The 26,672-nt window shown below is 51.0% G+C and overlaps 11 protein-coding genes across 11 annotated transcripts; 6 read left to right on the plus strand and 5 right to left on the minus strand.

Moving 5' to 3' along the window:
- Positions 1-1,643: 1,643 nt before the first annotated feature.
- Positions 1,644-2,653, plus strand: AUEXF2481DRAFT_36396 (uncharacterized protein). The gene has a single exon (XM_013492026.1). The coding sequence runs from the start codon at positions 2,010-2,012 to the stop codon at positions 2,346-2,348; it is 339 nt and encodes a 112-aa protein (XP_013347480.1). The 5' UTR covers positions 1,644-2,009; the 3' UTR covers positions 2,349-2,653.
- Positions 2,654-3,160: 507 nt separating this feature from the next.
- AUEXF2481DRAFT_36398 (uncharacterized protein) lies at positions 3,161-4,677 on the minus strand. The gene is made up of 2 exons (XM_013492027.1): positions 3,488-4,677; positions 3,161-3,243 (listed from the first exon to the last, which is right to left on the minus strand). The coding sequence occupies exons 1-2, from the start codon at positions 4,632-4,634 to the stop codon at positions 3,197-3,199; spliced, it is 1,194 nt and encodes a 397-aa protein (XP_013347481.1). The 5' UTR covers positions 4,635-4,677; the 3' UTR covers positions 3,161-3,196.
- A 301-nt stretch (positions 4,678-4,978) lies between these two features.
- AUEXF2481DRAFT_1918 (uncharacterized protein) lies at positions 4,979-6,037 on the plus strand (the record flags this gene model as incomplete). Its single annotated transcript, XM_013491778.1, has 2 exons — positions 4,979-5,040; positions 5,095-6,037. 2 exons carry the CDS (start codon positions 4,979-4,981, stop codon positions 6,035-6,037), a joined length of 1,005 nt encoding a protein of 334 aa, XP_013347232.1.
- A 690-nt stretch (positions 6,038-6,727) lies between these two features.
- On the plus strand, positions 6,728-7,842 carry AUEXF2481DRAFT_1919 (uncharacterized protein; the record flags this gene model as incomplete). The annotated part of the gene is made up of 2 exons (XM_013491779.1): positions 6,728-7,043; positions 7,106-7,842. 2 exons carry the CDS (start codon positions 6,728-6,730, stop codon positions 7,840-7,842), a joined length of 1,053 nt encoding a protein of 350 aa, XP_013347233.1.
- Positions 7,843-7,864: 22 nt separating this feature from the next.
- Positions 7,865-9,814, minus strand: AUEXF2481DRAFT_85946 (uncharacterized protein). Its single transcript, XM_013492168.1, has one exon. The coding sequence runs from the start codon at positions 9,422-9,424 to the stop codon at positions 8,024-8,026; it is 1,401 nt and encodes a 466-aa protein (XP_013347622.1). The 5' UTR covers positions 9,425-9,814; the 3' UTR covers positions 7,865-8,023.
- A 409-nt stretch (positions 9,815-10,223) lies between these two features.
- AUEXF2481DRAFT_1921 (uncharacterized protein) lies at positions 10,224-11,223 on the plus strand (the record flags this gene model as incomplete). The annotated part of the gene is made up of 2 exons (XM_013491780.1): positions 10,224-10,334; positions 10,393-11,223. 2 exons carry the CDS (start codon positions 10,224-10,226, stop codon positions 11,221-11,223), a joined length of 942 nt encoding a protein of 313 aa, XP_013347234.1.
- Positions 11,224-11,473: 250 nt separating this feature from the next.
- Positions 11,474-13,055, plus strand: AUEXF2481DRAFT_399802 (uncharacterized protein). Its single transcript, XM_013492285.1, has one exon. The coding sequence runs from the start codon at positions 11,723-11,725 to the stop codon at positions 12,776-12,778; it is 1,056 nt and encodes a 351-aa protein (XP_013347739.1). The 5' UTR covers positions 11,474-11,722; the 3' UTR covers positions 12,779-13,055.
- A 57-nt stretch (positions 13,056-13,112) lies between these two features.
- AUEXF2481DRAFT_1923 (uncharacterized protein) lies at positions 13,113-18,781 on the minus strand (the record flags this gene model as incomplete). Its single annotated transcript, XM_013491781.1, has 2 exons — positions 13,113-13,982; positions 14,039-18,781. 2 exons carry the CDS (start codon positions 18,779-18,781, stop codon positions 13,113-13,115), a joined length of 5,613 nt encoding a protein of 1,870 aa, XP_013347235.1.
- Positions 18,782-19,987: 1,206 nt separating this feature from the next.
- Positions 19,988-22,335, minus strand: AUEXF2481DRAFT_26332 (glycosyltransferase family 39 protein; the record flags this gene model as incomplete). Its single annotated transcript, XM_013491910.1, has 3 exons — positions 19,988-21,391; positions 21,448-22,131; positions 22,186-22,335. The coding sequence occupies 3 exons, from the start codon at positions 22,333-22,335 to the stop codon at positions 19,988-19,990; spliced, it is 2,238 nt and encodes a 745-aa protein (XP_013347364.1).
- Positions 22,336-23,661: 1,326 nt separating this feature from the next.
- On the minus strand, positions 23,662-25,124 carry AUEXF2481DRAFT_1925 (uncharacterized protein; the record flags this gene model as incomplete). The annotated part of the gene is made up of 6 exons (XM_013491782.1): positions 23,662-24,101; positions 24,152-24,219; positions 24,269-24,672; positions 24,721-24,788; positions 24,839-24,875; positions 24,924-25,124. 6 exons carry the CDS (start codon positions 25,122-25,124, stop codon positions 23,662-23,664), a joined length of 1,218 nt encoding a protein of 405 aa, XP_013347236.1.
- Positions 25,125-25,623: 499 nt separating this feature from the next.
- On the plus strand, positions 25,624-26,049 carry AUEXF2481DRAFT_1926 (uncharacterized protein; the record flags this gene model as incomplete). Its single annotated transcript, XM_013491783.1, has 1 exon — positions 25,624-26,049. One exon carries the CDS (start codon positions 25,624-25,626, stop codon positions 26,047-26,049), a length of 426 nt encoding a protein of 141 aa, XP_013347237.1.
- Positions 26,050-26,672: the final 623 nt, after the last annotated feature.

A 26,672-nucleotide genomic window follows, 5' to 3' on the forward strand; every position in this document is an offset into this window, starting at 1 on the left:
CGATCGATCCTCTGTCGCTCTTCGTCAGTCAATCTTAGATCAATGCCAAGTCATCAAGTGTTCATGCCCCTCACGTCGTGCATGATCATTGAGGATCTATAAATCCTGTTGACGGCCGTACTTCGCTCCTGTTCCTGTTTCTCCACTATCGAAGAGAACGCACAAGACTGTCTGCGGTCATATCCGGTAGCAGGTGCAGGAAGTCTTAGCAAACTTGGAAAGCCCGACCCGAGACAGCTTCCCCGTATGTTGGAGCAAAATGCGGGACATCCGGAGAAGGACCGATTGCCTCTCAGTTGCCATGTGGATTTTCGTGGGACGAGCTCGGACATCTCCATACGAGGCATGATGGCCCCCGTCACGGCTATTACTGACAGTCTGACCTGAGCATCGCCATATGACCATTCACAGCATGGGAGGCCGGCAAACGGGTATACGGCCGGTTCGTCATGTAGCAGCTCACGTCTATGCACCCTGAATGCAATCAACCCTAGTGAAGTTGGTCAGAGTGCATCGAAAGGACTTTTCAACTTGGGCAGGACAGCCGAGCACACTCCATTGTATCCGTCAAGCGCGAATTATCGACAGTATTCTTGACTAGGACCAACTTGCATGACTCCAGAAGAGATGTGCTCGAGTTTGGCTCTTCTTTGTTGTGCCTACTTTGTCCGACCAGGCTCGTCAACTGTCTAACACATAGACCTCACCTGACAATATATGGAACAATGGCTCTACGGCTGCTGCTGATAGCTCATCATATCACTCGCAACACCACAATCACCATCTTTTGGCTGCACAAGGTGCAAGACTATTGGACCGACATGTATGAAGGACTAATGAGAGTCGTGACTAGCTCACAGGGCCCGGCATATGTAACTTCTCTCTGGGATTCGGCTTCTCCGCCAACCTGCTCTCCGAGCAGCAGGGACGGCACACTCGCATCGGCCGGTCTTCACCTTCTAGATGGAGGAAGTACGACACAGCAAGGCATTGCAATCTACACTTGTTGGTATTGTTTGAATTACACAAAGCGACAGCTTCACGCGGTAACACGCAAAAAGTTATACGGACTGAAGAGATTTGCGAATCGTCGTGTTATGGAAGAAAACGCTTGAGGTCATACTCACGCTTTATTTGCTTAGCATAGGCTGCGTATTGATGTTACCACATGTACTTTGCTCGTCTCCACCCGGGCACCCTGCTCTCGGGATGCCTAATCGTGGCATGGACGCACTGAGATCTCTTTGTACCTGAGCCCACGAGAAGTGCCTGTCCTTGGAAGCTTGACGTGTCACTCTCTAGGGTTGCTTGAAGTTAGCATTCACGGACGGCCAAGCTTTCCAGAAGATGCAGGTACGTACCTCAGTTGGTGCCTGTCAGCCAGTGACGACGATGATGATCTTATGCATGTCAGACGACCATCCACGTGCGTCCTGCATAGGGCTGAGCGCACTCACCCGTGCCTTTTGATCCCAAACATAGCTTTCCGAACAATATCGTCAACACCATCTTTGTAGTTTCCCTCGAATGGGATAGTGTCAGGTACCTTATATGTGTGAGGCTGACGAACATCGCAAAGAGAAGCTGGCATAAGATGCACAGACAAAGCTTGACTCTCTGCAACATCCGATGGGGAGATCATTTCCATCAGATGCACTCGATATAGAACTATTAGTGCATGTTTTCGTACCAGTAAGCACTTGTACCGTGCTTGACTTAAGGAGCCTATCAAGTGAGTCCTGCTATCAGTTAACCAGAATTCTCTCGGCAGATGGGTCGAGGAGACCTGAGGCTGTGAGCGTTCGAATGTGACGCTGGGCTGATCCGGCAGGGGAGATTCGGGGACGACTGGGTAGGATGGAAGACAGAAACAGCATTTTCTTGTTACGCTCACTGGTCGGGATGCCTGGTGCAAGGCAGTGCTTGACCGAAAAAAGAATGCCGGTATCTGGATACTGTCGTTGCAGTGATACAGAGTTGGTATGTTAGACAGAGGGAACGGGATATATATGACCACTGGAACCATCTCTCTATTCAATTCTCTCTCATCACCACCACCACCATCATCAGTACCGTACATTCGAAGCTCAGCAGAACATCAGAATCATCACTCTACTTCAACCTCCACAATATCTCAACTCCAGATCAACAATAATTCCACAACTCCGATCATGCAGATTCAAGCAATCATGGGCCGTGGTGGCTATAACCGCTCCTCCACACCTTCTCTCGGTCGAGGAGGTTACAATCGCGACGTCAAGACCAGTGGAATCAGCAGACCGAGCAATCCTTCAAGTTTGACCGTCCGCTCTGCCCGCACCTACGATGGCAGAGGCGGTTACAATTAAGGCATCAGCCTAGCACATCCTCCTTCGACATTCCCGGCTTGCGCTGGTCCTGAGTCGACAAGAGTCTTCCATATACATGGTGTTTGGTTTGGCGATTCATTGTTCGCTGGTAGTATTAAACGGCGCTTTTTTTTCTTGTTTTGAAGGATATACATTCTGTTCGGCATACACGCATCGGGTCTTTGACGGCATGGATAGAATTAATTGCATTACCAGGAGTCTGGTTGTTTTTTCGGTCATCGGGATTTCGGTGTTGTTTCCGTTACAACTTCTGAATAGCGCGTCGGACGGGTTCAGCATCTCCGGGAGATGGGTAGATGATAGACGTGTTCTCCTCAATTGTTTCGGAAGCATAGTGTAGATTAATTGATTCTCTTTCTCGGTTCTAAATCATTGTTCTTAGGCAAAGCAGATCCCTCGTACATCCATTGGAGTATTACAGTTGCTTTATCGAATTTTCTTCAGTCCTCATTTCCCGACACAGAACTTTTCGAAGACAACACCGAGTACTTCTTCCACATCTCCTGCTTCACCTTTGCCAGTGATTCTAGCTAGGCAGTTAGCAGCGTCGCGGAGATTCTCTGCTGCAAGAACAATGTCGACATCAATCTCTTCGACGCCAGAGTCGCCACTGTCTTGAGTACCAGCCTCTACATGACCGAGGAATTGCTCAAGGTAAAACTGACATTCGTCGAGGAGAAGACGATGACGTTCAGTTGCACCCAACGATTCCTGCCAGATAGAGGGATCGGTATCATCATCTGTTGCTGCAACAGCCGATGTCATGTCCTCGAATTGTCTGATGAGGCCAGAAAGGAACGTAGAGATGTGTCCGGCATCAGACACTGTCACGGACTCTGCATATTTGCAAGAAATGGCGAAGATGTTCTCGAGTCTGACATGTGGCAACGTATCAGCGACCTGTCGTCTGAAATTTTCAAGCTCAGACGCATGACCAGAAAGCAGGTCAGTCTTGTTCAGCACAACCAAGACGTTCGATTTTTGCTCCGCGAGTTCAGCAGCAGTGTCAATGACCTCCTGGTCCAGCTTAAGAACGACACTTTTGCCTTCCAACTCGAGAGACAAAACAACAATCACGACATCACTTTCGATGGCTCGCTGTTTGGCTCGTTTCATACCTTCCTCTTCGATCATGCTGATTTTCTCTTGCATGTGCTCTTTTCGGGCTTGAGCAGTCGCAAGAACAGCACTTCGTAAACCGGCAGTGTCACCTAGCCGGCACAGATAGCCGCCAAGATCAATGCCAACTTCAACAACATCACGTGTAGTACCTGCTTCTTGACTGACAATGGCAGCTTCGCGACCTACGATGCGGTTGAGAAGGCTGCTTTTGCCAGCATTGGGCGCACCAAGGAGACTGATGGCGATACCATTTCGGAGCAATTCTCCGCGCATTGCATTCCGACGATGTGCATCAATCAGAAGCACCAAATCTCGGACTTGATCCGCGACAGAAGAAGCTAGCTCAGCTGGCGACTCGTCAAAGTGTTGGTCCTCGGAAAAGTCTATCAAAGCTTCTAGCTCGCCTCGTGCTGCGAGAAGCATTTGACGCCAGGATTCATAGCGAAGCGACAAGTTGTTTGTCGTTCCGCGAACTGACAGACGGCGTTGCTGTTCAGTGTTTGCAGAGAGTGTGTCTCCTAATGCCTCGACTTGAGTAAGATCCAGACGATTGTTCATAAAAGCTCTTCGAGTAAATTCACCGGCCTCAGCATATCGGACAGCACCAGGAACGGGCGAACATTGAGAGATGGCAGACAAGACAGCCCTAACGACAGCCGTACCTCCATGGACATGAAGCTCAAGAAGGTCCTCGCCAGTCACAGTGTTAGGAGAGGGAAAGTAGAGTAGCAGAGCGCTGGAATCCAGAAGACTATCCGGCAAAGGTTTAGCACCAGGACGGTAGAGCGTTCGTACAGCGGCATAGCGAGGCTTTAATGGCTTCTGTCCAGGGCAGAGACTGCGGTAAATATCATTACATGCCGGCCCGGAGATACGAATGATGGCAATGGCAGCTCGTCCGGGAGCGGTGGACAAGGCATATATTGTAGGGTCGCCATAGAATCTAGTCGAAAATGGTGGCGCACTACTCTGAGGTCTTGCGAGGACGATAGGGCCTTTGAAGAATGGTGATGCAGCAAGTCGGTGAGTGTTGCAAGTGAGTGCTGTGGCTGATGGACGGGCCAAGTGCAGTATTTTAGCCGCCTGTAGCAAACATGATGGACGGCTGGTAGCAATAGACAATGAGCTCCTGGCAAGCCTCATTCGTCGCAAGCATTTAATTATTGCATTAAATAATTGTGTAGTGGCAGAAATGGAAAAGCAGGAGGCGAGCTTTGCTGACCATTGCGGTTGTTCGGGTGGAAGTCTCGGGCGGCACCGAAGGCGGTGAACAGCCAAGAAGGTCGACGCGGGCAATCAAGTTCTGCTCAGAAAAAAGTCGCCGGGCGCTTGCGATTTGTTGATTGGAACTCGATTTGGCCATTCTTTCAACTGTGCATCAGCGACCTTCGAGTAGTGCGTTCACATCTCTGGAATATCGCATCGATCGCTACAGGCTTTGTCTCTCTAATCACAACAAGACGAATCATTAAATCAATACCAACAAGATGGCGTCGGACGAAATTGTTTGGCAGGTGATTAACCAGCAGTTCTGTTCTTTTAAGCTCAAGTAAGACACATGCGCGCACCAAGTCTTCTGGACCTGACTAATCGTATCTTCTAGGACCACAAAGGAGCAAAACTTCTGTCGCAACGAACACAATGTCACTGGTCTCTGCAATCGTCAATCATGCCCTCTTGCCAACTCTCGCTATGCCACCATCCGCGCCGACCCGCAAACACAGCGTCTCTACCTCTACATCAAGACGATCGAGCGCGCACACATGCCCAGCAAGTGGTGGGAGAAGATTCGTCTCAGCAGCAACTACTCAAAGGCCCTGGAGCAAGTCGACGACCGCCTCAAGTACTGGCCCAAATTCCTGGTCCACAAGAACAAGCAACGTCTCACTCGCTTGACACAAGTCAGAGTGCGCATGCAGAAGCTGGCCCGTGAGGAGGAGAGACTCGGAGAACAGTTGGTGCCCAGACTTGCACCCAAGATCCGCAGAAGAGAAGCAACCCGTGAACGCAAGGCAGAATCGGCTGCCAAGATTGAGCGTGCCATCGAGAGAGAGCTGGTCGAGAGACTGAGAAGCGGTGCCTACGGTGAACAACCCCTCAACGTCGATGAGAACATCTGGAAGCGTGTCATGCGCACTCTGGAGCGTGGTGGCGAGGCCACACGTGATGAGGATCTCGACGAGGGTATCGACGAGGAAGATGAGGAGGAGTACGAATACGAGCAAGAGGAGGAAGGTCCCGACGTCGAGTACGTCAGTGACATCGAGGAGAGCGACGACGACATGGACGACCTGGAAGACTGGCTCGGCAGCGAAAAAGAGGCCGACTCAGACGACGACGAGGAAGACGAGGACGATGACGAGGATGGCGACAGCGCATCTGGAGAGGACGACAAGGAACTGGCCAAGAAGCTTGCAGACCTCAAGAAGCGCAAGAGACCTGCAGCAGACACGAAATCGAAGAAGAAGACTGGCTCAAAGGGCCCCAAGAGGGAGATCGAGTACGAATACGAACGTCCGGCCAGGGAGATGGTTATTGCCAAATAATCTCCACGAGCATGAACGGCTTTGTTTCAGCGCTGGCGTTATTTGGGAAGGCATTCAAAAACATAGGTATCATCTGTCCAACTGCGAGGCTCGACGTGCTCTACGGAGCCACACAAATCAACCATCTTTATCATTCCAGTACCATCTCAAGACCGTACGAGACCCGTGGAGTCTCCGCTACTGATTTTTGTGAAGACCTCAGGTGCGTACATCAATTGCCGCACAACCAGGAATATGCATGTTGCTTCTACATATTGAGACGAGGAGCAAGCATAGGCTTCGAACTCTCTCCGGCTTCGATCTTACATCTCACAGAGTACAAATCCGAATGCTGGCTCAAAGAGGAAGTATTTTCTGCGCGCCTGACATGAGCCTGTCGTAAGACAAACACAAAAGATCGCCTCTTCGGAAACACAAACCCCATACGACAGATGACCCCACAAAAACAGCAAATGTCGGCTATTGAACTTCAATTGCCGACACCGATGCCTCCCATCTTTCCTTTTCTGACATCGCATCTCGGCTGTTTACATTGTACGTTTCGGAAGTGTAGTCCAGACATATAGCTAGCATTACCCGCCATGTAGGTGTAATCACTATTCTTTTGGACTTACTCTTCAACTTTTTCATCCATCCTGCAGTCCGCATCACCATAAGCCACTTCACAGCACATCTAAAATTCAATCAAGAATGGCATCTAAGCCTACTATTCTTCATCTCGGCGACCCACCTCGCTGGCACGCGGATCTATACAAGAAGCTCGAAACTCATTTTACAGTCATCCAACCCTCAGCTGCAGAACGTGAACGTCCTGAATTCCTCAAAGCATTGAAAGAGAAGAGATGGGGTAACTTTGTCGCAATGCTACGACCATTCTGGAACACTGGCGGTGAGATGGGAAGAACGGATAGAGAATTAATCTCTCTGCTTCCTGAAAGTGTCAAAGTGTATGCGTCCGCTGGTGCAGGCTTTGATTGGGTAGACACTGATATCCTTGCCGAGAGGGGTAAGAAACGCTCCTCTTCTTCTGACTTCTGAAACATTGTGTTGACGCGGAGATCCTATCAGGTATCATCTACTGCAACGGCGCAGCAGCATCTTCAGACTCCGTAGCCGACTCCGCTCTCTTCCTTATCATCTCCACATTCCGTAACCTCGCTTGGTCTCAAATCGCCGCTCGCTCAGGCGACCCCGACCAGCTCTTCGACGCTCACAAAAACTCCCCCACCACTGCCATAAACCCCGGTGGTCGTATCCTTGGTATCGTAGGTCTTGGAAACATCGGTTACAGAATTGCTCAAAAGGCATACTTGGGCTTGAATATGAAGATCGCCTATCACGATCTTTTCCGCAAACCGAAGAGCGTGGAAGAGGCTGTAGGCGCGACTTACTACGATACTCTGGATGAGATGTTGGGGGCTGCAGACTGCATCATTGTCGCAACACCATTTTCTGGCAAGCAATTGTTTACGGCTGAGAAGTTCAAGAAGTTCAAGCGTGGAAGTCGATTGATCAATATTGCTCGTGGACCTCTGGTCAATGAAGCTGATCTTGTGGAGGCGTTGAAGTCGGGGCAACTGAGTGCCTGTGGACTGGATGTGTTTGAGAATGAGCCGCATGTTAACAAGGAGTTGTGTGGGTTGAAGCAGGCGACTCTGACAGCTCACACGGCTGGAGGTACTATTGATACGCATATTGGATTTGAGGAGTTGTGCTACAAGAACGTATTGGGCGCTCTACTAGAGGGCAAGGCTATCACGCCAGTCAACTTGCATTTGATCAAGGCTGGCAAGAGTAAGCTGTAGAGGATGGATAAATCTAGGAAAATAAAATGAGAACATATAATCTATCTCCGTCGTAAGATACGTCCTAATTGCTTCCTGATAAGCTTCACAAAGACATCAAGGAGATGGTATTGTCTCAATATGACCAAATAAGGCACTTCAGCATTAAGGATTCTCAAGCTTAGAAACAACAAAAGTTCTATTATCTAAGTTCCTGACCCTCCTCATCTTCCTGCTGCCTCACTCTCTCCCTAGCCTCATCAGCCGAACCTCCCCTCATCTTACTCTCAGCAAACCAATACAAAAGGCCCAAATCATATCCAGCCTTCATGATTCCAGCCATCACAAAAGCAACACCGAAATGCTTGTTCTGTGCCAACACACCCGTGAGTAGAGGTCCTGCACTCTGTGCCGCTGTCTTTACGGTATTCAGCGCGCCCATGACTGCCGTACGTTCAGATGGCTGCACAACTGCGGAGAGGAAGGCAGATTTAGGAGCTTGATCCATCGATGCAAGAGTTGCTCTGGCCACAATGAAAAAGACGGTCAAGGCTAGTGAGTTGGGTGCAGGCATCATGGCGAGGAAGATGGCCGAAGGCAGGTGTGTAAACACCATTGTGTGGATGAAACCGATTCTTTTGGAAACACTGCTGGCGGCGATGTTGCCAATACTCGACATCAGACTGGCAAAGGCCATGATCGTGCCTAGAGAAGATGGAGCTGAGCCGAACTTTTCCGAGAGGAAGTAGGTGGTTAGCGATATCGATGCCATGCCGGAAGCCAGACTATCAATACTGAAAAGACCAGAGAGCTTGAGCAGTGTGGCACGAGATGAAGGGCTGATCTGAGAGAAAGCCCATTTGCTTGACGGTTTCGGTGCTTGATTCGATTGAGATTGACCGAGAAAGGTTTCGGCTTCCTCTGCATTGCCGACTTCTGCACTCTGTTTCTGAACAACTCTCTCGAGCTCACAAGCATCGCTGAGGAGAAAGGTAAGGCCAGACTTGACGCAGCCGATCAAGGCATACAACCAGAAAATAAAACGGTAACTGCCCAAGGTGTTGCCACCTTCGGCACCCAGACCAGTGACAAGCCAACCACCAAGCAGTGCACCGACACTGGTGCCGAAGGTTCCAACGACGACATACCAAGCGAAAACATCACTGCGTTGTGCAGCTGGGATCAAATGTGCCAGCGTACTCTCTTCCACAGCACGGAAAGGACCAATTTCGTTGCCACTCGGAGAGATGACTCCAACGACCGCGGCGAGCAATAGAATCCAGAATTTGGTCTGAGTAGCAAAGACAACACCACTGAGTGCCATCGTCACAGAGCCCACAAGAAGAATCTTGCGGCGGCCTAGCGAATCGGCGACGAAAGTAAGAAGTAAAGAGATCAAGACATCACCGATGAGTGTCAATGACATGAAAATGCCAATCAATGTATCCGAGTTGTCAAGAGATGAGAGATGGAGGGCCAAGATTAGGGTACTCGAGCCGTAAGCGAACATGCGCAGAGTTCTTGTCAAGAGAATGATATACACATCTCTCGGGGCCGCGAGCAACGTATCGATGCCCAATTCATCCTTGATTTTGGCGAGCATGGTGTGGATTGGAAATTTGAGGTTTGCTGCATAGGTTTGTCCTGACGTTGTCTTGAGGCTTCTACGTTGAATTGTCTACTTTCAATGCAGCGCGTTCTAAGCTCAAGAATGTCAATCTTCGAATGCGTTCGTTCACGTCAGCTATTTCATCAAGCGACACTATGTGAGTCAGAGAAGGAGGGTTTGAAGTCAAGACGGTACATTCACGAAAACAAGATGGCTGGGGCGTCGTAACGGTGGGCCGCGTACGCTCCCTCGGAGCTCGGCAGCTTCCTCCAGCTTTGAGTCTTTACGACCTTCACGCTGACGGTCTCCTGTTCGACAACGCACTGGGACGTGAAGATCTATCTTCCAAAACCTCACCACTCATCTCGTCCGCTGGATAATCTCGGCTCATTCCCCCCGGTGTGTCGAAGCCCTTGCGTCCTCAACGACTACAAGGCAGCAGCTTCAACCACAAGTCCTTGGCAATGCTGAAAAGCAGTCGACTCAGGCAGCAATGATTCGATGTTCTGTCCGCATGTCCACAACATAGCCAATCAGATCGTCGGCATGTCCGGTCATTATTAGACCAATATCAAATAGTAAGGATTGGAACGTGCAAGTCGGTAGAACAGAGCTGAAGCCGACGCAATGGTTAACTTTACCAACCCCACTCTGATGGTTTGACCCTGAGTGTCAGCTGCAGTTGGTGTCTCTGTTTGTATCAGATAATGGCAAGGTCAAGTATAAGAAGGCCCTGGCAGCCAGCACGGCAGACTACACTGCATACCCAAGCAATCTCAACCTAACGTCAAACATGGTTTCCAGCACGAACACCACTCTACCCACCACTACCCTACCTAACACGCACGAGAGCTATTCTGACATTGCTCCAGCCAGGTATGCTGGCAAGCTCGACGGCAAAGTGGTCCGTTGACAATGATCCTCACGTCGAAGCCTGATGGTCAGACTGACATATGCTCTAGGTTGTTGTGACGGGCTCATCCGTCGGTCTCGGTCGTTCCATATCCAAGGCATTCGCTGCCGCTGGCGCCTCGGTCGCTGTTGTCGCCCGTCGTGAGCACGATCTCCATACTCTTGTCGACGAAATCGAAGCTGCCAGCGGCAAGGCAATCTCTATCGTCGCCGATGTAGCCACCAAGGGTGCCGCTCAGAGCATCGTAGCTCAAGTGGAGAAGGAGCTGGGACCCGTCGACATTCTGGTCAACAACGCGGGCATCACCCGTGTCGGTCCCTTTGATGCTGAAGAGGAGCATCTGGATATCTGGTGGCGTGTATACGAGGTGAATGTTCGCGCTCCAGTGTCCATGATCCGCGCAGTACTGCCGTCAATGCTCAAGCGTAATACCGGTGTCCTTCTCACCACGAGTTCCGCTGTGGCCACTATGTCGATACCTGTCATGAGCGCCTACTCTTCATCCAAAGCTGCCATCACCAAGTTCCACGAAAGTCTGAGTGAAGAGCTAAAGGGCACCAATGTCCTGTCCTTCTCCGTACACCCCGGCATGGTTGACACACAGATCGGCGCTGCCGAGAACGCCATCAACAAGGATCAGATGCAGAATCCTTTCGTGCAAGGCTTACTATCACAAATGGGCAACTTCAAGCGCCAGACACCCGAATTATGTGCCAACACTATGGTTGCTCTCTCTGCCGATTCCCGCTACAAGGTACTCACCGGTCGTTACATCAATGCCACTCAGGAGTTGGGTCCTGTAGTTGAAGAAGCAGGGAAGGAAGGTAAAGGACGCCTTGGTTCAGAAAGACTATATCTCATCACGATTCCCACTCTATAATGTCCTCGTTCTGAAATAAGTCCGGTTAGGTAGAAGCTCGGACCAGAATTAATTGTTCTCTTCTTCCCATTACACCATCAGATCTGTGTACGAAGATGTTCTTGACAGTATTTGTGATGGCTACTGCGTCGGATAATCTTGTTCTTGAGTGCTTGCTCAATCGAAGCTGCGTGAGAGAAAGCTGTACTTTTGCACCTGCTCTCTGCGACCGAGACGCGACCAACCACGAGCAGGACAGTGTCCTATTACTCGAGTACGACCTTGTGTATTCTATATGCTCGGACTCGGCCTCCGCGGGGTTCAAGATCGATATCAAGTTTCGAGATCTTCTGGATTAAAGTTTCAACAGTTGTAGCGTCGAGGCCGCCTCCAACGCTCTAAACCGAGACACCGCATTTCTTGGACATATGATTCGTCTCCATATAACTTCAAGTCGTCTCTCTTTGTTCTCTGTCTCTGTGCTTGTCCTGGGCCTTCAGGCTATAGCATCTCTGACATCATGAAGCTCGAATTACTGCATCTGCCTTTTGAGATTCTCGACCAGATCATCCACTTCACGATACCCGATCCTCACTATCTTGCATATCCAGCATCACACTCCTGCACGAAAACATTGCTGTCCCTCTCGAGAGTCTCTAAGTTTACTTTTCAGACAGCAAGAAAATTACTCTACACCCACTGTCTCTACATCGACGCACCATGGCGACTAGGCTCCCTCGTCACAGCACTCTCACACTCAAATTCTACGATACCTCTTTCATGTCCAAGGAACCTCTATCTCTCGCCCTTTTCAGGCCCGACAATCCGCAACAGGGAGATTGTAACGAACATCACGGTGTTATTCACAATACTAGGACCTTATCTAAAACGACTAGTAATAAACATACCACTACGCTCCCACTACCCCGAAGATGACAGAACAGAAACCCTACGTCCACTCCTACGACAAGGTTTTGTGAAACTCGTCGAATTGGAAGAATTTGCAAGTGTGAGAGATGAGCTGTATCTTGCGTATTGGAACCCTGCTTTCAATCATATTCCCATGATCGAAGAGGACGAGGATGAAGATAACGATGATGATGACGAAGATCAAGAAGATCACACAATTACCGACTTCTTCCCCTCCTACTGGCCAAAACTCAAACATCTCGCTCTCTATAACTCTGTCTTCGATACCACCTTCATGGACGCCTTAGCACGTATGCCGCTCTTAAACACCGTCGTCCTTTCACGCAGAGACTTTGGCGATGACGAAGATGACTGGCTACAACTCTGGAATGCAAAAGTTGGAGCCAGAGTAGAAATCACTTTCATAGAGTCTACAGACGTTGAACTGGAGGCTGGCATCAAAAAATTGACATTTACGGATTTACCGCCACATAGAGCGGTTGACACAAGTTTAGGTGTATGGATGTGTGCTTTATACACACCAGAAGATGGAGATGCTATAGGGGATGTGCAAGAGTGGACTCTTAAACGTATGTTAGATGGGAGTTTATGGTCTTCATCTGAGCTCGAGAAATTGGCAACACAAGCACCCTTACACTGCTTATGATTATGGATGCAGAATAATGAGTATTCTTGACGATTCAAGAGATCTACCAAGGTTAATTCCCGTCTTCTCTCTTCCTCTTCTCCTCTCCCTCTTTCTCTTCTAGATTTACAATCAAAACGCCTACTATGCAGGAAGGGTGTTGTGCGAGGAAACAGGAAAAACAGCGCTTAGGTATTTGTCGCGATGAAGTAGAAAAAGACAAAAAGAACAAAAACAATTACAATAGGTTTGGTTGGTTAGTTGCTGTCATGCAAATGATGTGGAGAGGACATCCAACAAACTCCTCAGAAAAAGACCCAAACAACTCTCTCTTTTCACACTGATCTCTGAGAGCTTAGGACAACCTGGGACTGCCATGTGGTGTGCTGAAATCTCGCTTCTCTGCAGTCGTGGTGGGTGAAGGCGGACTAACAATAGTGATGGGTGGAGACGTCAACGCGGGGCTCGCCAGTGGGGTCATGAGTTGTAACTCCAATCTCATGCCATCACCGATATCCCCATTCCCGGCATCTGATCTAGTGTCGCCCATTTCTGATCTGGTGTCATCGTCGTGATGGTCAGCACTGGCATCGCTGATTCCAGTTTGAGGACGACCGTCGGTGGAAGCGGTGCTGGTGCCCGGTGCTCGTCTTCGGCGACGGCGTTCGCGTTCGCTATCTGCGTGATCGCGACGTCGGCGAACACGAAGGTTTTCGCTATCGCGTGGAAGAGGTGGCTCGTCATTATCGCCAGTGCTGCCGCGGAGGCCGAGCAGAAGCGTGGCCGCTCGATCTGCCACATCTTCGCCTTCGCTAATTGCACCCTTGTCGTTCTCCTCGACATGAGGAGATAGTGTCGTGCTGTCAGATGTCGATGGACGCTCGGGCGCGGTTTCGGAGGATGGAGATAGCAGAGCGACATCATCTGTGGGTGATGTGACGCCAGCAATCTCAGGCATCTGCTGACCAGAAGCTACACGGCGTTGATGGCGTTCATTGAGGCGGGCTCGTCGTCGGCGATCTCTTGTATCTCTAGTAGCAGGAGCGGCGGCGCGAAGCTTTTCCAACAATGTATCCATGGCACCTTGCGAAGCAGGCGAGGGAGGACCGGCAGGATCTGAAGTGGCTTTCTCGAGGGCAGATTGGCTGGCTTGCGCTTTGCGACGCATAGAGACCTCATTGCGACGTTGTGTCTCTTCCTGAGAAGTGTTCTTCTCGTGCGATTTCTGGGACGATTGTTAGCGCAAGATTCAGTATTCATAACTACTTCCACCAAACTCACCTTATACTCGTTGACGAAATTGGCCAGCTTGGAGAAGAACTCTCTCCTCGCCGACTCGTCTTGATTGTCGTCGCCAAAAAAGGTCATAATGTCGTTGTATGTCCGCTTCATCTCGTCCAGGTACAGCTCCATTTGCTCCGCTTTTCTTCTCGCCTCCTTCATTGACCTCTGAACCACTTGACTGACCCTGTCCTCAGGATGGAACTTACGTGGGTCGCTGAGGTTACCAGCATCCAAAGACATTTGCACATTCTTGATGTTGTCAATGTACTTCTTCGCATCGACCATGAGCTGATCAACATTCAACTTGGCAGCGACGACAACACCACCAATGTCTTCGGTGAAGCCTTCCCACTGTGGATATTGTCTGCGTACAACACGCTCGACATAATCCATCAAGGTGGATTCGTTCTTATCATCCTTGACCATACCAAGACGAGCGAGCGAACTAAGCTTGAATCCAATGGCTTGCTTGTTGGAGTCGTTCATGTAGTTACCAATGTCGAGAATGAGACCAAAGACAGGCATCAAGCGGACAGAGTCACGAAGCGACTCGGAGACGTTACAAACCATCTTCAGCTTGTCCGAAACCTCGTCATACTCCTGCTCGAAGCTCTTCGTCAGGGCCAGTGCTCTCATTCTGGCCTTCCAGTAGTGATGCAGTTCGAAAGCGGTGTAAAGGTAGATTTGATCTTCGCGGGTAAGCTCTGAAGGATCTTGCTCTCTAGCGGACTTCAGGGCATCCGGTCCAGTCCAATCTCTGCTGTAGGGTGCCATGAGCTTGGACGTGTTGTCGGGAATGGTACACATATCCTCTCTCTGTAGGAACTCCATAACGACAGGATTATCCAAGACATCCTTGTCGCAGTGGATGACCATACGTACAACATCTTCCAATGGACGCTGTGAGAAGACTGCCAATGAGATCTGGAATGTCTGCATCAGGTTACTAGGCATGATCTGTTTCTTGTCGCTCTTCTTCTCCTTCTTTCCGATCGCCTTGATCTCCTTGGCCATGAACAGACGCTCAATCTCATCAAGAATGCCCTTCTTGCTAAGCTCGGCGTATTTCTCTTCCTTTGCCTCATGTGTGGGCGCATGTGAGGCCCACATGGTGAACTCGGAAGAATCGACCTTCTCCCAATGCAAAGCCTTCAGCTTCTTCTTGGGCCGTGCAACACCCATACCAATGCTGGAAGACACTGCGTACTGAGCTTGTGGTAAGAAGCCTCCGCGTCTTGCTCCGGGCATGGGAGGTGCTCCAGGTGGTGGAGGTGGTGGGGGCGGTCCTCCAGCTCTCATGCCTGGCATGCCTGGCGGAGGGGGAGGGGGCGGACCACCGAATCCAGGCATAGGAGGAGGTGGTGGAGGACCACCGGTAGAGAAGCCAGGCATTCCTGGCGGTGGTGGAGGTGGTGGGCCGGAGAAACCAGGCATTGGTGGCGGCGGTGGATCACCAGTCGATAATCCAGCCATGCCTGGGGGTGGAGGCGGCGGAGGAGGAGCAGATCCACTAAATCCGGGCATCATTGGAGGTGGTGGCGGCGCTGAACCATTGAACCCTGCCATCATCGGCGGGGGAGGAGGCGCGGATGCATTGAAGCCAGGCATCATGGGTGGCAGGGGAGGAGCAGCGGCATCGAAGCCCGGCATCATCGGAGGTGGAGGTGGAGCAGCACCATTGAAACCTGGCATAGGAGGTGGTGGTGGAGCAGAAGCTCCATTAAAGCCCGACATGGGCGGAGGTGGTGGAGGCATTGAGCTATCTGACTTGACTTCGCTGTCGGCCTTGAACTGAGCAGAGGGATTCCTGACATGCTGAGCAGAGCCGTCTCTTGAGTGTGAGGAGACATGTCTGGACTGCGAGGATACATGTCGGGACTGGGTGGAGGTGTTTCTGGAGTGTGAAGGGCCAGTAGTCGTGTCGTCCTCTTCGTCGTCGCTCGCATCAATACGGCGGACCTTCTTGACAATGTCGTTGAGGTAACCAGCCTGGGCGTGAGCGGAGCTGATTTTGGGGCGCTTCATCTCAACGATACGAGGTTTCTCAAAGACGATTGCATCTTCGTCGTCCTCATCCAGCGACTCGTCGCCATCTTGCTGAGATTGACTAGGAAGTGGCTTGCGAGCAATACCGCCTCTCTGTCCCCTGGACACACTTCCAATGTAGCCATCGGGCAGACTGTCAGGAATGGCGCCAGTCGGTCCACTGACGCCGTCCATCTTCTCACGCAATTCTCGGAGCTTATCCGAAGGATCGACTTGTTGCCAAACTTTGCCTTCGAGTTTCGCCTGTGTCTTCGCTCTTTCAAGTTGCATCTCCAGACGGTCCATGAGTCTCTCGCGATCCAGAATACCTTGCATCTGAGCAGGATCAGTAGCAGTGCCATTTTTGTTGCCACTCTTTGCCGATGAAGCAGCAATATCTTGGGCATCGCGCAACATAAGATATAGCTCTCTAGTCTCCAGCTCATTGCGTTGCAATTCCAAGGCTCTCACACGTTGAACTTCTGCAAGTTCAGCTCTGAGACCATCGATTTGGCGTTGCTGGATCTGGATGACGGAGTCTCTCTCCTCGAGCTGGCGTGTCAGCTTCTTTACCAGACCATCTGCACCAAGCTCGAGTTGGGCTCTCAACTCATCACGCTCTGCAAGTGCCGACTCTGCGATCTGACGAGCTTCCAAGGCTTCATCTCTGGCTTGACGAGCTTCAGAGTCTGTGTACAGCTTGTCCATCAAACTCTGGACGGTGAAGTTGAGACTTTGCTTGAGATCCATATCAGGCAATCGTCTGTCCATGGCCACGTAACTCAGCATAGCATCTACAAGCTGGAACATACGAAGCCTGTCCTCGGCCTCGTTATCTCTAATAAGCAGGAGATGCTGCAGAGAAGACACAAAGTAATCCGCTGAGTGACTCCCATTCACCTTGGACATGATCGCTTGCACAATCTGCACAGGGTCGCTGAGGTCCTGAGGTTCCGGCTCTTGACCATCAACTTGATTCTCTTTTTCGAGCAAGTCTTCATAGTCGATGATCTCGTTCGCCCGGTATCTTTCAACTTGCTTGTCGATGATATCGTACTGGAATTGCTCCATCTTGTTGAGAATTCGTTTGATGCCACATGCTGTGAACTGTGCACGGATATGACAACGAAGATGCAAATCCCTGTCCGGTGCATCCACAATCATGTTGACGAGGAACAGAGATGCGACAGCGTATTCCATGAGCAGGTTCTCCATACCAATGCCACCACTTCGGACTTCGTCGCTGGCTCCGACCAGACTGCCCATCTTGCCTCTGCCATCAACAGTGACCTCAACGATGCGCATCCAGGCATCAAATCGTCCATTTTCACCTTGAGACGACTTGAGTGAGTCCAGAGCTTGGAGAACCTTCTGATGACCGCGTCCTTCTGCCCAGTGGCACAAGAAAGTAAGGACTTCGCTGACCAGTTTTCTGGTATTAAGTCGGGGAGAAATGAGAGATGCACCGAGAGCGTTGACGATGGGGGCGTGCTCCAGAGCATCATCCGCACCGTACTTGTTGTTCATTAGAGCCTTTAGGCATTTGACAATGTCGTACTCGCGATCCAGGTCTCTGTCATTAACAGTTGGATTTGTTGGGCCTGTGGTCTGCTTGCGATTGTACTTGCCCAGCACATTTGCCAGAGCGACTTGACCCTGTGCCTCTACAAAAGCCTTGACCCATCCAATAGGCTGTGTACGCAGACTGACAGCCAAACTCTGCAACTGCTTCGCGCTGATTGAGTTGTCGAGAACTTTGCGGACATACCATTCAGGGCTTCCTTCTTCGTCGGCTCGACCAAGTATACCCAGATTCGAGTCCGCGTTGATTGTAGTCCTTGCGTGCTGACGTCTCTTTTGTTCTCCCTGCCATTCGGCCAATCTGTCCTGATGAACCAAGGTCCATTTCTTGTTTATGGGGTATGCTTCCATCTGTCTCCTGGCCTGTTCGGGCAAACTCTTCCAACCACGCTTGTGCATAAGTTCCAAAAACTCTTTCTCGATGATGCGGTCATCGGCCGGTCGCTGAAGGTTGAAGCCGTCGGGGGTGAATGATGCAGTTGAGCTGAAAGCAGAAGGCTGATTGGCACTAAGGAAGCCATTCTGCTGGGATCCACGAGTGGATGAGGGAGCAAGTTGAGGAAGGAGGGTAGTCGAGTCGAGCGACATGTTGGGAAACGAGGACGGCGAGTGCTGTGGATGCATGGATATCGAGGTGCGATGGCTGTGACTAGAGCGCACGCTGGCTCTATCCGAGGCAGGGTATTGGTCATATTGCGAGTGTATTGAGTTCTCATAGGAGCTCGTGCGACCGGTGCTGGCCAACGAGTACTGCGATGTATGTTGCGGCGGCCGCGGCGGGGGAGGGAGCGAGTTGTTCTCTTGTGGTAGGTAATCGACACGTACTGGAGACCTGGTATCTCGCTGTACACTGTCGTAGGGAATGGCCGTCATGAGGCCGCCGCCATGGTCGATGGATTGACGCGAAGAGTGCGAATGCGACGACGAGGGGGGATGCTGGTGATACTGATGCTGATGCTGTTGCTGGTGCGGAGGGGGCACAGGTGGTAGAGAGCCTTGCGCCCAGTTCGGGGGCAGCGAGGGACTGTCGGGCACGTGTTCGTTGTGCTTGTCCTTGTGGTGCCGGCGCGAGAAGAACGACTTGCCGCCTGATGTCTGCCGCCCTTTGGAATCGCCCGAGCCCGAGGAAAACATGGCCGCTCTAGTCTGAGATGTTCATGTCAGGTGCGCTGTCTGCGTCCGTGTGTCTGTCCAAAAAGAGCTCCGTCCTCGACCGGCTTCTCCAGGGAACGAATGCTGTGGCCGACGGTAGTGCCGAGTAGGTGGGTAGCGAGGTATCAATGAGGTTTGGAATCTGTCCAGGAAGGAGCGAAAAAGATTGGCGTCGTCGTATGCCTCTCTCAATCCAATCTCGGGTCGAAAGGGAAAGAAGCACAAAGGCGGCTGACTGGCGACTGCCCAGATTATCACCACGAATCCAAGCCTGTTTCTTGTTTCCTAATCTCTTGCCTCGTCGAATCGCTCGCCCTGTCAAAGTATCGTTCGCTGTCGCTGTCACTGCTATACCCTCTCTCGGCATTCAGCTCACAGAGGTCGAGGGCGATGTGCTGCTGCTGTTCACCAAACTTCCCGTATCCCCACATTTCAGTTCAGGGTTAGCGTCCGAGCGTGTTTCAACGAACTTCCTGCCATCTGCTCTCGCGAGTCTTTGTCTGAGACAATCTACGCCTTTTTCTTTGACATATTGTACGAAAGCGTACATTCGCCTCTATGATGTATCCTTCTTTATAGCGTTGATTGTACCAGGTCGACGCAACGATGTATTTCCATGCGAGCTCTATATATCCATATCTGGGTAATGCAGCAAAATAGACTCTCACTGGTAAATCAGCGTCGGTACTTCTGGATGACGGGCTAAAAAGCAGATGAGATGCGACCCGACATCCGGGCGACCCTCACATTTGGAGCTCTTTGACCTTATACTCGGTCCTGACGCATATATACACCTCTACAATACTCTTGTGCTACGAAAGGGCTATCGTCTTTGTTATCGTGATACACCGTCCTAAGCTGTTAGGGTATGGCGTAGCTAGCCAACCGTCAAGAGACTTCTTGTTCTACGTCATGGTCTGGTATCTCAACTTGGCCGGGTGGACAAAAGGTGTTCTTGATTACGAGACATGGCAGCCATATGAGAGAAAAGAAAATGAGAAATATTCTGTTTGACTTGTAAAAAGAAAATTATACCAAGGAAAATGCTTGTCTTTTCCATTTCGTGGTTTTCGTCCCTGAGAACACCACACTTGCCTCGCGACGAAACCGACATGTTTTCCATACTCCTTTCTTATCCCCAGCCACAAAACTTTTGTCATTGGGCCATTCAAATCATTCAGCCGACTTCTAATCGGTCATGCGCCATGAGTCGAGCCACTTGAGGTGAGCCCATTGGGTGTGGCTACCCTCCATGCCGAAGGTGATGGCTCTGAATGTCCAGAACAGACCAATGACAACAGTGTAGAGGACTGCGTAGACGCCGTACTGCAGAGCACGAGGGAAACGGCTAGTAACCCAGTCGGTGCAGAAAGCGAGAGAGAGGATAGCGAAGTAGAGAGCAGGGTAGTAGTGGTGGACGTAAGTAACACGGCCCATGGCCATGAAAGGTGCGTAGTGCAGAGCCCATCCAATGACGGGGTAGATACCAGAGTAGTGGATCTGATCAATGTCTCTTTGAGACAGCTCGTTGTAGCCGCGCTGCCAGCGGATGAGGTAATAGACGAAAAGGAGACCGAAGAAGGGAATGGAAGCGGTACTGGCCCAGTAAACAAAGGGGTTTCCGAGAAGGAAGTACTTGACAATGTGGTCGTCCCAGCCGCACATGCGGAGACCGACATTGAGAAGAGGCCACTGCCAAGGAGCAGAAGCCAAGTCGTCCTGCTTGTCGGGGTCAGGAACAAGTGCGTTGTTGGAAGTCATCATGGCAACGTTCAGGTGGATGAAATCGCGGAGGAAAGGAGATTTGTAGGCACCAGTGTCGGCGGCGGGAAGCTTGTCGTTCCAGTGGGACTCGACGTTCCAGTGAGTGAAGACATCACGAGGGTGGTTCTCCTTGACACAGGTTGTCTCAATTTGCTTGAAACCCCATTGAGGCAGGTTGACGTTGCCAGCACGAAGGTAGCAGTTGAGGTCGACGTGCTTGAGACGGAAAGCGGTGGTCAGAGTGCGGACCTTGGAGTAGTCGCGCGAGGAAGCGTCGTTAACGACTTCAACGACCCAGTGATCCTTGGTGTCACCAACAGTGGTGTTGCCGTAGCAGGAAACTTCGTAGTCAGCCTTGGTGACAGGAGCAGCGATGGAGTGAGAGTGCAAGTTGCGGCCAGTCTGGGCGTGGATCAAACGGATGACATCGCCGTCTCCGACAAACTTGAGAGGAGCGTCGGCATCGAACTCGGGCTCGTGGCGGTTGGGGTAGAAGAACCAGTCGTTGTTGGCATCCTTGTGGTGGTAGCAGGTGATCTGCTGTTGCTGCGAGCCTTCGGGGAAGGTCTGGACGTGCGAGTGCAAAAGACCACCGCCGTAACCCATGTTCTTGAGAGTGGCACGGGAGCCAAGAGCGACCTCGAGAGGGCTGTCGACTCCAACTTCGGTACCCTTGAGGTTGGCCTGGAAGAGAGAGCTCATCTGGGCATCACCGGGGCCGCTGTTCTCGAGGATCAGGAAGTGGAGGTAGAAGGAGAACATGTAGACAATCATGGGAATGACGATCAAGCCGACAACGCGGAAGCCGAGGTGAGCAGCGAGCTCGGTCTGGAGAAGATTGTGTCAGCAAGTCATTATTCCACAAACATGTCGATACAGCATACCTTGGGCATCTTGAGATCGCCAAACTTGTTCCACAGATCCTCAATGGTGTAGAGACCAACCAAAGCAGTTCCGAACATGCCGACCCACTTGACACTGCATACGCAGCCGATGGAGAGACCGCTGAGGGTCAGCCACAGGAGCCACTGGGCAGAGAAGGGCTGCTTCTGGAGTCTGTGGAAACGGGCCCAGCAGAGAACAGTGGTGAAGGTGAAGAAGAGAAGCATAGAGTCGAGCAGGATGAAGCGACTGATGGTGGCGTACGAGTTCTCAAACAGAACCATCATGGTGACGAACCAGGCGGTGGTCTTGCGGAAGTTGAGCTCCTTTGCAGTGTAGTAGGCCAGAGGGATGCACAGAGCTCCGAATGCTGCGTTGAACTGGCGCATGAAGACGTAGTTGATCTCCTCAGGGTAAGTCTCGCCAGACTTGAACTCGAAGGTACCGTTGTATCCGGCCAGGTAGCCCGAAAGGCCAACCAGCATCTTTCCCAGCGGAGGGTGCACATCGAAGTAGAATTCGCGTTGCAAGTAATGCGATCCGAACTTGCCGAAATGCGCCTCGTCCCAGGTGACAATGGGCGAAAGACCGATCTTCCACAAGCGGGTGAAGAAGGCGAGTGCGGTGAAAAGAAGGGGTGCGAAGATGGGCTCCCAGTCGTCGATGACATTTACAATGCTCTTTGCCTGCGGGTGTGTGTCAGTCGGTGTGCGCAGTGCATTGGGCGGAGCTCCATTTACCTGCTGCTTCTTCTGGTCATCAATGACGGGCTGCTGCTGCTGCTGCTGCTGTTGGACAGCACCGTTCTGTGCCGGAGCGCCTGCTCTTCTCCTCAGCTCGGCAGCATCGCGGTCTGCGCCTGTTGCAAAGCCTTGGTTTGTTGCAGCCATGTTGGATGAAGAAACGTGGCTGTTTCGATATGCTGAAAGGCGGACTGTTTGAACGTATGTGCTTGGCCCTGCTTTTTCGGAAGCGCCTACTCAAGCTAGCTGAGCTCAAGTCGGCACGAGCAACGGGAAGAAAAGCAACAACAATTACAAGAGATTCAAGATCGTCGAGTGGACGAAGAGAAAGAAGGGATTACAACAAGTGGGAGAAAGAAAGGAAGAGAAGGGAGAAGTGTTTCCGCAGGATCGATCCTTGAGAAACGAGAGCGAGAATGCACCCCTTTCAAGATGCCAGCGTGGAGCTGATGGAACGGCCACTACTCCCTCCTCTAACGAAAGCTCCCAACTTCGGAATCATCGACGCCTTCCCGCTGCCAAGCCCAGGGGTTTATTTTTATCCCTGTGCCTTTTCTATCAGATCATCTATAACTTCCATATCATATATCGCTGCGGATTTTCCCTTTCATTCTCTTCATATGTTGGACAGAACATATCCTTCTTCTGTACATGACAAGTAGTCCAATGTGGTAGCTGCACTGTCAGGCCAATCCTAGGGATTAGCATTTTCAATTTACACCTTCACGCAGTAAGACTCATAGGTTTTCCTGCTAGACGGACACGTACGCCAGCTCATTTCTTCCTGCTGCTACTCTGTCGTAGTCGTAGCACTCGAAGGGCAGTGTTTCATATCTTTGACGCGTCGGCTTTTGAGTTTCGGATACCGGCCGATTTTCTATCAGGGTTGCCCCCTCGGCGATGTCTCGAAGAACTGTCGACGATATATCTATACGACTGCAACACTAATCTTCTACTTTCTATGCAGCTTACATTCACTGTATATCTATTCGTAGTCTTGAGTGACTTATGGTACAATCTTGGCCGCTGTGGGCGAGCCATAGCTATAGACTACTTTTCTTACCTGCTTCCCCAGAAGCTTGATCATGATCACATGGCTTGTCGTCAACATCGTGGATGAAGACGTTGAGAGACAATGTTTCCGCCACTGCGTCGAGCTCTGTGCAGATATCAGCACCGGTCACATACAGGACCATATCGAACTAGACAAGTAACGTACTCAACCCATGATAGATACAATCCTAGGCGTGGTCAGGCACTTATAGCGCCGACGACCTCGATAAGTATTGTTGAGCACAAGACCCTGACGTGCATTGAGAAGAGCATCAGTGTTCTGTGGCACGCTATGCGACGAGGTGATGGAACAAAAGCAGCAATGAAATTCATTCATCTGATATCATCACTACTATCAATATCGATGCGACCTGTCCTCCTTCAATGACATCACCAGTGAACCTCCGCACTCCTAACGCCTCATTTGCGTTGTTCAGCAGTAGACTCCGAATCTCTGCTCTCTTCTGAGGTGATTTCATCGTCCTGGCGTGTAGTCAGACGACGCAGAGAGTCAGTGCCGCAGATGCTCACAGCCTCAGTCGTGACGTCAACATCCATCTGCTTGTGAATGCCATCGGTGTCGGTGTGTTGAGTACCCTGGCCTATAACCGTCTCAATGCCAACCCATGAGCGAGGGCGCATTCTTTCAGGCACATGAATGCTGCGAAGCTTGCTGTTGGGGCTTTCGTCTGTCGTGGTGGGCTGCACCATGGGATAACTGTTGGTGCTGCGCAAGCCAGAGCGGCCACAGAATTCGGGGATCATACGAGCGATGAAGGGACGAAGCAATGGCAGACAGGCGCAAATGATCGCGACGTTGGTCTCGACCATAGTCCAACAAAGTGTGACAGCGCCATCATCTGTCTATTGGTTAGCCTCGAGCAAGAAGAGTGCGCGTCGGTATACCTACAAGTAATATCGTCACCAAGACCTCCTGTCTTGAAGGTCGTGATACGCATAATAGTCACAACGACCACACTTGGCGTTGTTAGTGGAGCCAGTGACAACACATGCAAGCGAAACTTACAAACCGCCGAGTCCAAAAACCAAGCAAAGACCAACCTTCTGACGAGCGGGGATCTGGAGCAAGTTCTTGACAAGTGGCATAGGCAAGACGAGGATGAGTATGTCGGAGATGGTGTTGAGGAGAGACTGCGACAGCCACCAGCTGAACGAATCGACGCCACAGTGGCCAGAAGAGTCCTTGTCCCAGTAGTGCTTGACCGGAATGCATGTAAGAACGTTGACGATGAGTGTGATGACACAGAAGACGGCGGAGAAGATCATCATCGAGTACAGAAACTTGCGGAAGTTGATACCACAAGATGTGACATTGGGGGTGTCGCCAAAAACGCGGAGGTAGAGGAAAAGAATAGACAGCTTGGTAGGCCAGATGGTGAGCTTGTACATTACTTGGGCCCACCAGAACCACTGGCGCTGTCAATAACTTTACCAAGTAGTGTGATTGTGGGATACTACCATAAGAGATCTGGCCAATTGTTCAGGAGTCAGGGTAGACACGAGGGCGCCGTAACCATTTTGCGCCGCTGCCGAAGTTAGGAAAAAGAACAATTAGTGATGCTTGATGTGAACTTACCCAGGCAGGCGACTGCGCTTTCCAATATGGAGAACAGCTTCCAAGAGTCAGTAAAGTACTCGACAAGGAGTGCATGTGTGATTACCATGGCAAATGCGATGAAGCCATCTTCGTAGCTCGTGGTGCGTCTCTTCAGGCGGATGGTGAGGCGCAATGTACAGATCACGAATGCGAGCGTAACGAGACCAATGGCGACACCTTGAATGAGAGGGACTCTGGTGTGCGGTTCATAGGTAGCACGGACCGCGATACTAGACTGAAGAACAGGATTCTGAGTTGGGGCCATTGCGACGGCTGCGAATCGGCTGCTGTGCCTGTAATTTTCCTTGAAGAGTCGATGGCGAGCAAAATGAGTGGGCGAAGATTGAAGTACTTGAGAAACTCGGAGGATGTGACGAGATCGAGTCAAGTCAAGTCGAGAAGGCACTGCAAACGACAATGAGTGACAGTGATTGACATGATGGGTCTTCACAAACGAGAATAAAAACTCTCGGCTAAAGTGAAGTTCACAAACGCCTATCCCGTCAGTGCCAACGGATATTTGTTACAGGTCTGATAGTGATCGGGAAGCCACATACTGCGGGCGAGCAACATCCGGCGCATCCTCTTCCACCACAGGCAGGAGCGACCAGTCTTCCTACATAATTCTTTTCCACATTTCTGCTCTGAGCAGGTGTCGGTTTGTGCTTTTGTTCTCTTTTACGATCCACCGTCGTCACCTCAAGACGACCCAGTCGTGACACCAAACCGACCCCGACGAAGTCCTGGAGGCCAAGAAGAAGGCAATGGAACAGGACGTATACTTGAAGAACGTCGTCAAGGTCCTACTTAGGTTCCCCGGTCTTGTCATGGAGCCATCCGAGATACCTGGGGTAGACTTCCAAGCCAACGGCGACGGATACAGCAAATTTCCATTCGAAGACCGCGACCCCGTGAAACCCAATTATCCCTACGAGAAGCTCCGCGATCTTTTCGCACTCGACGATGACAGGGAAGACTCGAAGACAGTCACCAAGAGAGCCTCCAAGAGAGCCTCGAAGAGGGCTAAGAACAAAGCTAACAAGAAGCAAAAGTCAGGCCGAGCCGCCAGGTCAGGCCCAAGAGTTGATGAAGAGGACGATGAGGAGCAACTCGACGAAAATGGCGGCGCTGTACTGGACAGTCAGGACTTGAAGCTACGTGGCGAGGATGGCGAGGATGGCCAAGATTAGGAAGATTCACAGGCATCCACCACGGATGTAGCCAAGCGCGGAGTCGAGAAGAGAGGCAAGAAGAGAGTCGAGAACGCAAGAGTCCGAGCGGAGGAGACTCCTTGTGGATAATGAAGACACGGACGAAGGCCGTAATCTGTCCGAGATGCTTCGCACAGGCGTGGCGACCAACGATGGCAGTCTCGCACGACTCACCAAGTCCTTTTCAGCCAGTCGAGATGATAACGTTCATTTCTTCCACTCTTGTAATCTTTGTAATTAGCGCCCGCGATAATCTCCTCCTCTACCCGTGGCTTTTTGTGACAAGTCAACGTATATATAGTTCATTTTTGGCAAAATATGCCCGTGAACGGTTCATGAGCTTCTTCGACATGTTTCGTGAGGAGATAAGAATCCTCGCACGGACCCCTAACCGATGATGTCAAGCAGGGCTCCCAGCCAACCGCCAACCTCTTCTATTGTTCAGATATGACATCGTCATCGTGGAAGCTAGAATCAGAGCCAACTTCATATCTATGTCCTATTGCGCCTGGATGAGAGTGCTCATCAATATCAAGATCAAAATCAATCGTGTCTCGTAAATCACACCTTGCGACAGACTTTTCTCTACAAGAAGCCACGCA

Source organism: Aureobasidium subglaciale (genome assembly GCF_000721755.1).
Source record: "Aureobasidium subglaciale EXF-2481 unplaced genomic scaffold scaffold_2, whole genome shotgun sequence".
In the NCBI taxonomy this organism is placed as follows: Eukaryota; Fungi; Ascomycota; class Dothideomycetes; order Dothideales; family Saccotheciaceae; genus Aureobasidium; species Aureobasidium subglaciale.

Coding starts and splice junctions, on each gene's coding strand:
- AUEXF2481DRAFT_36396 (XM_013492026.1), top strand. CDS start 2,010: ATGACCACTGGAACCATCTCTCTATTCAATTCTCTCTCATCACCACCA.
- AUEXF2481DRAFT_36398 (XM_013492027.1), bottom strand. CDS start 4,634: ATGAGGCTTGCCAGGAGCTCATTGTCTATTGCTACCAGCCGTCCATCA. Junction 3,244..3,487: donor CAGCATGATCGAAGAGGAAG/GTATGAAACGAG, acceptor GCCACATGTCAG/ACTCGAGAACATCTTCGCCA.
- AUEXF2481DRAFT_85946 (XM_013492168.1), bottom strand. CDS start 9,424: ATGCTCGCCAAAATCAAGGATGAATTGGGCATCGATACGTTGCTCGCG.
- AUEXF2481DRAFT_399802 (XM_013492285.1), top strand. CDS start 11,723: ATGAAGCTCGAATTACTGCATCTGCCTTTTGAGATTCTCGACCAGATC.